The 11242-nt window shown below is 54.9% G+C and overlaps 2 protein-coding genes across 3 annotated transcripts; one reads left to right on the plus strand and one right to left on the minus strand.

Moving 5' to 3' along the window:
- Window positions 1–1123: 1123 nt before the first annotated feature.
- Window positions 1124–2810, plus strand: LOC118679537 (lymphocyte antigen 6G6e-like). 2 transcript variants are annotated; one of them, XM_036356364.1, is made up of 3 exons: window positions 1124–1302; window positions 1885–2010; window positions 2147–2810. In XM_036356364.1, exons 1-3 carry the CDS (start codon window positions 1245–1247, stop codon window positions 2347–2349), a joined length of 387 nt encoding a protein of 128 aa, XP_036212257.1. In that variant the 5' UTR covers window positions 1124–1244; the 3' UTR covers window positions 2350–2810. The 2 variants fall into 2 exon arrangements, with proteins under 2 accessions (XP_036212257.1, XP_036212259.1); XM_036356366.1 differs by having other exon boundaries at window positions 1140–1296.
- A 939-nt stretch (window positions 2811–3749) lies between these two features.
- Window positions 3750–7134, minus strand: LOC118679533 (lymphocyte antigen 6 complex locus protein G6f-like). Its single transcript, XM_036356355.1, has 6 exons — window positions 6728–7134; window positions 5911–6240; window positions 5566–5829; window positions 4446–4601; window positions 4206–4272; window positions 3750–4074 (listed from the first exon to the last, which is right to left on the minus strand). Exons 1-6 carry the CDS (start codon window positions 6780–6782, stop codon window positions 4050–4052), a joined length of 897 nt encoding a protein of 298 aa, XP_036212248.1. The 5' UTR covers window positions 6783–7134; the 3' UTR covers window positions 3750–4049.
- Between the last annotated feature and the right edge of the window lie 4108 nt (window positions 7135–11242).

An 11242-nucleotide genomic window follows, 5' to 3' on the forward strand; every position in this document is an offset into this window, starting at 1 on the left:
GAGGGAGAGGGAGAGTTAGAAACATTGATCAGCTGCCTCCTGCACACCCCCTACTGAGGATGTGCCCACAACCAAGGTACATGCCCTTGACCGGAATCGAACCCAGGACCCTTCAGTCCGCAGGCCAATGCTCTATCCACTGAGCCAAACCGGTCAGGGCTGCCCTGGGCTTTATCGGCAATGAAAAGGGAGGCCAGAGTCTCCCTCAGCTGGCACTGGGCACCCAACAGACCGAGTGTGGAAGTAGATACGAGAGCCCAGCCATCTTTGTTGGGAAAGAAGTGCTTTTTCACAAAAATCTGTTTGGCTTACATGTGGCAGGTTCATTGTTCTAATTTTTAAGTGAACCTATTTAAAATGTTCTGTTTTGATTTCTAATAGAGCAAATGTTACTATAACTCACTACGAAAGGCTCTTGGGGTCTTCAGTAACTTTTGAGAGTGTGAAGAGGGCCTGAGACAAGGAGAGCCCCAATACTGCTGCTCTGAGCAGAGCTGTGCCTCCACGCCCGCCCCACCCAGTCCTGTCCTGGGATAGTCCTGCCTGGTTCTGCAGCTGGTTGTCCCCTCCCGTCTCTCTAACCCCTGTCTTCCAGACGCTGCCCCTGCCCCTGCCCCCAAACCCCATCCCCCTGCACCTCTTCCTAGTCTCCATGGCCCCCCTCACTGACCTACCACAGTGGAGACACATCAGACCCTCTGACCTCACGTGTAAGTCCGGTAGCAAAGCCGGGAGAGATCATTATGGGGTAGGGATGCTGGGCTTGAAGGGATCCGAAGGGCCCTCCCTGAAGCAGCTGGGCTGTGTGTTTGGGGTGGAAGGGAGGTTGTTGACCCCACACTTAAACGGATCTGGGCCAAGGCTGTTTGGAGGGTGACCCTGAGAGCATTAGTGCAGAGAAGGGGGAAAGAGAAAGCCAAGACAAGGAGAAGAGCTGAGAGAGCAGAAAACAGCTTTAGACAAGCAGGGGGGCAGGGGGGCAAGGAAGAGGACTAGGAGGGAAGGTGACAGACAACTCCGGAGCTCAGAGCAGCTGAGAGAACAGCGGGCAGGCTTCTGCGGGGCCAGGGAGGTGTGGGGTGCAGGAGCAGAGGCCCGCTGCTCAGGCTGGTGAATGTGGGCTGGTTCTCGCTCCCTAGGTGTGTTTGTTTACTGGTTCCTCCCAGCCTCAGATGCTCCTGCTCTCCAATCTGGGGCACTCAGGTGCAGTCAGTCTCCCGGACTCCTGAGCCCTGGACCCAGCCATGGGCATCTCCAGGGCCGTCCTCTGCATCCTGTTCTTCTGTGGAGCACTGGGTAAGGGTAGGTTGGGGGTCCTCTGGGGCAGCGGGCGGGGTTCATGGAAAAGCCTGAGGGCTGGGGAGGGGGTCTGAGAGATGCCAAGGAGAGTTGTAGGAGTTTAGAAAGAGGAGCTACCGGGGGTGGCCTCAGGCGAGCCTGGCAAGGTCCCTCGGAAGGCACCGGAGATCGACTGTCTTCCCGTGGCATCTGCACGAGCCTCTGTCCCCGTCCCTATCTCACCTCTTGCTCCTTCGCTGGGCTCCTTGGTAAATGCCAATTCCGATGTTTTGATGTTTTCATCTGTCCTGGCACCACCGCTAAACTTCCTCACTGCCGCCTCCCACCCTGGCTTCTGTCATTCTCTAAGCTCATCTCCGATTCTCTTGGCTTCTGTTCACGTCTGTGTCTTTCTCTTTCCCTGTAACCTCTCCCTGGTCCGTGTCTCCTTTCCTACTTCTGTCCCCCTCGTGCTCCCTTTCAGCGCTTCCCTCTCCCCTCTCAGCCGCCCCTCACTCCGTGCACCCCTGTCTGGGATCTTGGCTCTGCCTTTCCCCTAGCCTGTGTGTCTCTCCTCCACCCTCCTGATCTCCACCAACCCGGCAGGTCTCACCACTCTCCCTGCCCGGGGGCGGCTCCACTGTTACACCTGCAGCTTTGCCAAACCCTGCTACCCTGTTCCCACCGAGTGTGGGGATGATGAAGCTTGTGGCGTCAGCACCGGCACCTCAGGTAGGACTCTGGCCCAACGGCCCTCCCCCAGATGGTTCCCCACCCCCTCGGTCCTGCCCTCCCTGCTGTCCCTGGCCCGACCTCCGACCACCCCGGCCTCAGCCTCAGGCCTCAGCATCGTCCCTTCCTCCCACAGAGCAGAGTGAGGTCATCCAGCGGAAAGGCTGCCTCCCCAGGGCCCAGTGCCCTCTGCCTGGCCATGCCACCTACTGGTCACGCTCCTACTCGCTGCGGCACCACTGCTGCGACCAGGACCTGTGCAACGCGGCCCCCAGGCCCCTGCTCCCCACCCTGCTCCTCACCACCAGCTTCACCTGCGCAAGCCCCCTCCTCCTCTAGCCTCCTCAGAGCTGCGGCCCTCAACCCAGATGCCCTCACCGTCTCTGCGGCCCTGGGGACACCTGCCTGACACTTGAGATGTGGCCAAGATCCTGCCTTGACAGACAGGCCTCAGCTCCCTGGCCCCACAGCTTTGCAGAGCACTTCCAAGACCTGATTCCTGTGGGCCCTGCTCCAGCCCCCACAACTTGCCCAGAGCCCGGCCTCATAAAAATGCTGTTCTGTGTCTTTTGTCTTTTTTAGATACCGAGGCTGATGCCCTCTCCAAGCCCCAGGTCTCTGGCAAGGCAGGTGCTTGATGGAGCTGTGGGTCCCAGGCAAGGGGATGGCAGGGACCCCATGTATGGAGAGGAGGGGTGTCTTGCCAAGGAAGGTCCATTTGGTAGATCAGGAACTTAGGAAGGAGGGCTTGGGGAACGATGAAGGGCGAATTTAATAAAGTGCTATCTGGGGTCTGGTAACACTGCCGTGCGTGCGTGCATGTGTGTGCGTGCATGCGTGTGTGTGCATGCAGGTGTGTGTGCATGCGTTTGTGTGTGCGCGCGTGTGTGTTTTCTCTAAAAGCAAACTGTAGCTCTTGGTGGTTGCGCTGGGGCTGGAACCCGGACCATAATTGTCATCTCGTTCTCTGTCTGTCATTCGTGCCTCCTTCCTGCCGACAGATGAGCTGAAGCCACTGCAGAGTGGAGGCTTTAGGTGAGAAAGCCTCCAAGAAAGCTTTTCCCAGCGAGGCCCAGGCTTGCACAGATACACAAAAGGGCGCTGGAGGAGCTGCTGTGAGGGTGTGGCTGGGTGGCCAGCTCATTTCTGCCTGACCTGCCGCGTGGTGAGCTGGGAGCGTCCCTGCCTCACCAGCCCAGACCTGCCCCCGCTCCCAGACAGCCCTGCACGCAGGGCCCATCACAGCCCTGCCTGGGAATGCACACTCCCGCCCCGTGAACACGCCTGCCCAGGGAGATAGTGTGTGACTCGGATCCCAGGATGTCAGGGTGACATAAGCGACTCATTGCTCCGGATGCCACAATGGAGTGCCTAGGATAAGGAGGGTGGCAGGGTGGGGCCGAGCATGGGCCCCATATTGGCCCAGCTCCCTCCCCTTCCATCTAAGGGAGTCTGGGGTCTAAGTGAAGGTGCTCGTTCTCTCTCAACTCTTCTCTGCTTTGTGACGATGGAGCTGTTGACCTCATTTAGAGGCAACTTGAGTTTCCTTTCCATTCTCCCTGTCCCTCAATCCCCCTGCTTCGTGCTTCCATTTTTCTCTACCTCTGATCATCTCATCCCTTGGTCTGACTGAGTCTCCTCCCTTCTCTCCCCTTCAGTTTCCCCCATTTGCCCTCTGGCTCAAGGCCCTGGATTCCTCTGTCTCCTCTCTGCCCACCCCACCCTCCTCACCCCTGCCAGCTGCACCATGCTCCCCTCCAGCTGCACCAGCTCCCTCAGTCCCATGCCTGTGGGTTCAGGGCCACCCTCCACTGGCTTCTACAGATAGGAGACCACACTTTTTCAAAGGTGACATCACAAAATAATGAATCTCCTTTCTCCGCCCCCCCCCCCCAACACACACAGCTTGTCTGTGGGAGACCAGCGGCTGTGAAGTAGCTCGCTCGACCCCACCCCTCTCGCCAAGACTTTCAGGGGCTCTTTCGGGTGCCACGTGGCCAGGGAGACCGCAGGTCATTCTCCAGCAGATGCCACGGAGATCATCTGGCCTTGGGGGCAGGTGGGCTGTGGGTTTTGTGAAACAGGAAGATGGGTTAAGGACACTTCCATTCCTACCGCCTCAGGAACAGGACTCCTGTCCACCCCAGCCCAGTGCCCTCGGGGATGGAAGCCTCTGTCCCCTCGTTGTTCCTCACCTGAGACGGGCCAAGTGGATGTTCTCATAGACCTGGATTTCAGGTTTGAACTGAGGAACCGAGGCATCTGGGGAGAAGGAGCCACATGGAGTGAGGCAGACAGCCACCAGATAGCCCAGAGCTGCCTTCCCTCTCCTCCCCTCCCCTGGAGAAGATGGGGTACAAAGGCAATGTGAGCCCCCCTCCACCTTTCACCCAAGTGCTCTCTTCTCCCCCCTGCGGGGGGGGGGGGGCTCTTACCTCTGCACTGAGCCCCCTGGACCCTCCGCCTCCAGAGCATGATGCTGAGGACCAGGACGGCGAGAGCCTGGCCTGCTGTGAACAGCAGCATCAGGATCCAGGGCACATCCCAGCCCGTGGAAGGGGCACAGAGGGCAGGGGAGGCGTCCGTGGGGGCTGTATAAGGGCAAGAGGAAAGGAGGGAGGCAGTGAGGGGGTCTGTCCCTGTGCCCCAAAGAGAGGCGTCCCACATCGACTGGTGGGCTCTCCCAAAAGAAGACTTCCGAAGTTTCCTTGTCCCCAGGACCCACACCCACTTTGCCCCTTTCTAGGTCTCTCACCCTGACCATGAGCCAACGCCTCCCACACCCAACACACACGGACAGCTAACTCCAGAGCAGCCCGCCAGCCATGCTGTCATTCTCCTCATACCCCGCACAGTAATCCACCCGTTCAGGGGAAAAAAGTGCTTTGCATGTATTCATTCTTCCAGTCACTCACTCCATAGCATTTGCTGAGTGCCCACCACATGCCAGGCACCGTCGGCGAGTGGGTGTCGGGGCAGTAAAGCCCAGCCCCTGCCGTGGTTGACCTTTGCTGATGGCAGTAGTGGCCCTGTGCTCCTCCCTCCCGCGTGTAAAGGGTTATTCCACATCCAATGGCATTCTTTCTTTGTATAATGGACTTTTTCTGGTAAAACAATCACATGTTTTTCTCCTTCTGCCTTTACTATCAATGGCCATTATAACATCCGTGCATATATCTTTTCTTCAAAAGACAATTACTACCCCAGCAATGATTCTTATTTTCTTCCTCTCTGCTATGGGATATTTCACACAAATCATAGGTTAGCCTATTTTTAAACAATGACATATTCCACAGAAATCTTCTCCCCCCCTCCTGACTATTGTCTATTCCACCAGAAAGTTGGCTTAACCACCCCCTCCTCGGTTATGGTTACGGCTTCAGCTGAGGGCGGAAAGGCCCTCCTCCCGCAGTGATGGTCAGCACCACCAGAAACCACCCTCCTGACCGGGCCAATAACAAATTCGCCTCTTTCTCACCTCCTCCCCTGGCCAGCAGGCTGGATGTGCCAGAAGGAACACCCTTCCCATACCCCCCTGCCCCCATACCCCATTACCTGCCAGGCTAAAGCCGACCCCCTTGTTCTGAGGCAGGACGCAGCGGATGAGCCTGGGTCTGCGGCCCCTGGACTCAGGAAGCCCCTCCCCAGGACACACCAAGAGCAGGGCAGCCCCGTCGCCCCAGAAGGTCTGCACATGGCCCCTCACAGGGCCCCTCCCCTCCACCCAGGTCACAGAGTCCAGGCGCCTGGCAGGGACCACAGAGCACAGGAGGACAGAGCAGGGCGCTCCATCTGCAGTCTTGGCAGATAACTGGGATCCTGTGGGAGAGAGGGGCCCCTCAGTTCCTTGCTCAGGCTTCCCCATCTCCCAGTGGCCCCTGGTCTCATGCCCCCACTCACCTCTGAGCACGGAGACATCATACACCCGCCAGTTATGGTATTTGTGGCGCTGACCCAGCACCGCGCACCAGTACCGCCCAGCGTCTCCCTCCTTGGATCCTTCCAGCCACAAAGAGTAGTTCCCCAGCAACTTGAGCCTGGACTCCCTTCCAGGCTTTCCAGGGTCTGGGGCTGGCCTGGCCACTTGGATTTGGGTCACCAGGGCAGTGGAGGAGCCTGCTGCAGGGCTGCGGAACCAGGACAGGAGTTCGTCCCCATGTAGGGTGGGTGGCAAGGGACATGGTAGCTCCATTGCTTCCCCCAAGGCCACATAGATGGCCTGGATGTTGTCTGTAGGGAGGGGCTTGTGTGAGGACAGATACCTCCATGAGATCAAACACCCCCCCCTCCACCCCCATCTCAACCTCCAACCCCTGGCTTCCTTCCTTCCTGAGGTCTCCGGGCACTGGTCTGGCTATAAGCACACTTCGCAAGGGACAGCTACAAAAACGGTGAGATGGAGAGAGAGGGTAGGGGCTTTCCTCCCTTTCCCCAAATGAATGAGGGAATCGGAGGGCAAGAGAGAAAAGGTGGAATAGTTGGCAAATACCCGTATTTCTTCCTCTCATTTCTCCTTTTCTGGAAGCAGTTACTCACCGATTCTCATTTTCTAAAGGAAACTGCACATGACCTGGGTCCTCAGGGTCTCTGGGTCTATCCCAGTGTTAGAGATGGGGGAGGTCAGCTGGGGAAAATCTACCTTCGTGAGTCAGATGCCTGCCCCAGGCCCCTAAGGAGAAGTGGCAGCCTTGCAGAGTCCCCACCTCCTGCTCTTTACCTGCAGCAGCCTGAGGAAGCCCCCCGAGGAGGAGGAGGAGGAATAAGACCGCCATGGGAGAGCCTTTCAAGTTCTCTTGCCTGGGACCTGGTGTCCCCGGGGAGGAAACAGAGCCCAGATAAAGGCCTGCCCTCCCTGGTCCAGAGTGACACAGGCCTCTGGAGGGGATGGGAAGTTGGGGAGATAAACCCTAGTTGCAAGTCCACTGGCGGAAAAATGACCACTGCCTCTCTGTCCTGATGGGAAAGAGGCCCAGTCCAGGCCTCTCCGAAGACAGCCTCCTCACCCTTCTGACTCCTGGCCCCATGTCGGTGGAGGGATCCCGACAGAAGCCTCTCCATGCCGAGAAGCCTGCACAGAAGGGGTCCTGCCAGTTTGGAAGCCTTTTTTCCTCCACCTTAAGAGATGCCGCCATGAGGGAAGAAACTGAGTCTCCAGGTTGGTCTCCACGGCACCCAGCATGAGACTGAATACCCAGTCAATACCTTAGAAATTATTTAAAATGGCCTTCCTTGCCCTAACCTGTTTGGCTCAGTGGATAGAGCATTGGCCTGCGGACTGAAGAGTCCCAGGTTCGATTCCAGTCAAGGGCATGTACCTTGGTTGTGGGCACATCCCCCAGTAGGGTGTGTGCAGGAGGCAGCTGATCGATGTTTCTAACTCATTGATGTTTTTAACTCTCTATCCTTCTCCCCTCTTCTCTGTAAAAAATCAATAACATATATTTAAAAATAAATAAATAAATAAATAAAATGGCCTTCGTTGGGGCTGCCTGGCACACCACAGACCTCTTCTCATCAGCCTCTGATGAGTATGTGAAGTTATTACTCAAGGAGGAGAGTGGCAAGGACCTGGAAAATTCACTGGCCCCAGGCAGTGCTCTCAAGGCAGATATTCAAGTGGCCTACAGTTTTTAATGTGTTATTTATTTTTAAAGGCTGCTTCTTTTTAAAAAAAATTTTTTTGTATAACAGTCTATGTTAAGTCTAATCAAATAATTGAATCGATATCCCCTCCTGTGGGAACAGACCTTTAGGCCACTTCACAATGGACATTCCCTTTTGCTTAGACCACATTCCACTTGCTAAGACCATTATATCTACCCCCTCCGGAGTTTCCCAGGATCCGGACCTGCACAGAGAATTCTCTGCCCAGAAAAAAACCAACTAGAGTCATTTAAAACCCTCTAATTTCCTGTCTTTGGGGGTCCTGGCACCATTTTGGGGCTCAGCCCATCTGGTCTCCAGATGACCTAACCCTATATAATAAAAGCCCAATATGCTAAGTGTCCAGTCATCTGGTCCTCTGTTCAACCAATCAAAGTGTAATATGCTAATGATATGCTAAGGCTGCTCAATTGCTGGCTATGACATGCACTGACCAACAGGGGGCAGACTCTCAACACAGGAGCTGCCCCTTCTTGGTCAGTGCCCTCCCATAGGGGGAGCGCTGCTCAGCCAGAAGCCAGGCTCACAGCTGGCAAGCACAGCGGCGGTGGCAGGAGCCTCTCCCACCTCTGCAGCAGCACTAAGGAGCAGCGAGCTGAGCAGTAAGGAGCAAGCAGGCAGGTGGTAAGGAGCGAGGGGTCCCAGACTGTGAAAGGGTGCAGGCCGGGCTGATGGACCCCCCCCCCCCGTGTACGAATTTTATGCACTGGGCCTCTAGTATATTAATAAAAGACAAAAAGGGTAATTGACCATATCTTTGCTACGCTTCCCATTGGCTAATCAGCAAGATATGCAAATTAACCACCAACCAAGATGGCAGCTGGCAGCCACGCAGCTGAAGCGAGCAGGAGGCTTGCTTGCTCCAGTGATGGAGGAAGCCAAGGTTCCCGCCTGCCGCGGCCCGGCTCTAAGCTCCGAAAGCAACAAAGTTTCAATTATAGAAGCTAAACAAACTCCAGATACCTGCTTTCAGCAGGCCGTGGCCTCAGAGCTGGAGCCAGCTCTCAGCTCCAGTGACAGCAATGAAGTTTCAATTATAGAAGGTAAATAAATCCCAGAATAAAAAAAAAAAGAAAAAAAGGAGAGGCTGGGAGCTTCAGTCGCTGGCCAGCCTGAAAACGGCCCTCAGCCCCTCACCCAGGCTGGCCAGGCACCCCAGTGGGGACCTCCACCCTGAAGGGGGTGTGACTAGCTGCAAATAGCCCCTCACCCAGGCTGGCCAGGCACCCAAGCGGGACCCCCACCCTGATCCGGGACACCTTTCAGGGCAAACCAGCCGGCCCCCACCCATGCACCAGGCCTCTATCATATATAGTAAAATGGTAATATGCAAACTGACCCTAAGCAGAAAGACTGGGAATGACTAGTCACTATGACACACTGACCACCAGGGGGCAGACGCTCAATGCAGGAGCTGCCCTCTGGTGGTCAGTGTGCTCCCACATGGGGGAGCTCTGCTCAGCCACAACCCAGGCTGATGGCTGCCAGTACAGTGGTGGTGGTGGGAGCCTCTCCTGCCTCCTCAGCAGCACTAAGGATGTCTGACTGCAGCTTAAGTCTGCATCCCGCTGACAAGTGGACATCCCCCGGGCTGCCGGGCTGCCAGAGGGATGTCTGATTGCCAGCTTAGGCCCAACCTCCGGGAAGCAGGCCTAAGCCAGCAGGTGGTCATCCCCCGCAGGGTCCCAGACTGCGAGAGGGCACAGGCCGGGCTGAGGGATCCACCCCCCCTCCCCCCGTGCACAAATTTTTGTGCACTGGGCCTCTAGTATATATATATATAAAAGTCTAAGCAACTGGATCATTGGTGGACCAGCCGGTTGCTATGAAGCAATCTGACCACCAGGGCGCAGACACTCAATGCAGGAGCTGCCCCCTGGTGGTCAGTGTGCTCCCATAGCAGGAGTGTGGCTCAGATGACAGACAGGCACCAGAAGACCCCTGGCCAGCTCATGGGGAGCTCAGCTGCATCAGAGGTGGAAGCCTCTCCCTCGGACACTCCCCCTGCAGCTCCTCCCCAGCCACCTGCAGCTTCGCACACTACTTCATGCTGTGTGGGATCGAGGCGACCAGCAGGCTAGAGCCCAGTGAGCTGGTGGGTAAGGCTGGGCTGCAGCAGTGCGGAGGTCCACTGATCCCCACAGGCCAGGCTGAGGGGCCCCGCCAGTGCACAAATCCGCGCACTGGGCCTCTAGTAAATTTACAATCCCTTACCACTTTGGCCTCATGAGTTCCTCCTCTGGTGACCCTAACAGTCCATGCATACCAAAGACTATATCTAATGTACAACTGTATAATAGCTAAATAAACTGTGGCATCGTTAGACAATGGACCATTCGATAGCAATGAGAATGCACCAACCACCGTGATATACAACCAGATTGAATCTCACAAACATAACGAGAGTAAAAGAAGTCATAAAGTACACAAACAGGCAAAAATAATTTAAGGCCTGACCGGTTTGGCTTAGTGGATAGAGCGTCGGCCTGTGGACTGAAGGGTCCCAGGTTCGATTCCAGTCAGGGACATGTACCTTGGTTGCGGGCACATCCCCAGTGGGGGGTGTGCAGGAGGCAGCTGGTCGATGTTTCTCTCTCCAAATCCCTCTCCCGGCTTTTTATCTCAAATGATGTTTCCGGTCTCCTGTAACTGCCCACGCCAGCCACATTTCCTTTCGTTGATCAGCCCACTTATTTCGGATGCCCTTCTTTCCCTCTTAAAGTTGTCATGCTGCCCGTTCCTGTCTTCCCTAACCCCACTCTCCTCATAGTTTCTAACTCTATCCCTCTCCCGTTCTTTCTGCAAAAAAATCAATAAAATACATTAAAAAAAAGCTAACAGGTATATATATTATGTAGGTGTAAGGTACAAGGAAAAATAAAACCTGTGTTCTATTAAGAAACAGAATATTACCATTTCAACTAAAGATTATGCTGTGTAACACTTTTCCAAATTTGCTCTTTATCTTTCAGTTGTTCATTACATTTTACGTGTTTTTGAACTTTATACAATGCTGGCATGTTGTATGTAATCTGTGGCTTCTTTTTTTTTCACTCGACATTAGAGATAATTCAACCATTCTTTTTCACACACCTTCACCATACTCAGCCTATCCATGGTCATGGTGTAGTTGTCCATCGTTTACCTCTATCAAAAACTTTATATGTTGCCGAGACCGGTTTGGCTTAGTGGATAGAGCGTCGGCCTACGGACTGAAGGGTCCCGGGTTCGATTCCGGTAGGGGGCATATACCTGGGTTGTGGGCATATCCCCAGTGGGGGATGTGCAGGAGGCAGCTGGTCGATGTTTCTCTCTCATCGATGTTTCTAACTATCTCTCTCTCCCTTCCTCTCTGTAAAAAATCAATAAAATATATTAAAAAAAAAAAAACTTTATATGTTTTTTCTTCATAAAATCTTGCATTCCTAGACACCTAACCTTTTTTTTGTTTGTTTTTGTCAAGTGTTCCTAATCCTACACCCTGCCCAATGTCGCTCCAGTGAAAAAGCTGGTTGAACTCTGCCCGGTCACCTGCTAACTCTCCGCGTTCCAAGCTCCTCCGACTAAT

Source organism: Myotis myotis, unplaced genomic scaffold (assembly GCF_014108235.1).
Source record: "Myotis myotis isolate mMyoMyo1 unplaced genomic scaffold, mMyoMyo1.p scaffold_m19_p_26, whole genome shotgun sequence".
In the NCBI taxonomy this organism is placed as follows: Eukaryota; Metazoa; Chordata; class Mammalia; order Chiroptera; family Vespertilionidae; genus Myotis; species Myotis myotis.

Coding starts and splice junctions, on each gene's coding strand:
- LOC118679537 (XM_036356364.1), top strand. CDS start 1,245: ATGGGCATCTCCAGGGCCGTCCTCTGCATCCTGTTCTTCTGTGGAGCA. Junction 1,303..1,884: donor CTGTGGAGCACTGGGTAAGG/GTAGGTTGGGGG, acceptor CCAACCCGGCAG/GTCTCACCACTCTCCCTGCC. Junction 2,011..2,146: donor CGTCAGCACCGGCACCTCAG/GTAGGACTCTGG, acceptor TTCCTCCCACAG/AGCAGAGTGAGGTCATCCAG.
- LOC118679533 (XM_036356355.1), bottom strand. CDS start 6,782: ATGGCGGTCTTATTCCTCCTCCTCCTCCTCGGGGGGCTTCCTCAGGCT. Junction 6,241..6,727: donor GCTTCCTCAGGCTGCTGCAG/GTAAAGAGCAGG, acceptor CCCTCCCTACAG/ACAACATCCAGGCCATCTAT. Junction 4,075..4,205: donor ATCCACTTGGCCCGTCTCAG/GTGAGGAACAAC, acceptor CAAAACCCACAG/CCCACCTGCCCCCAAGGCCA.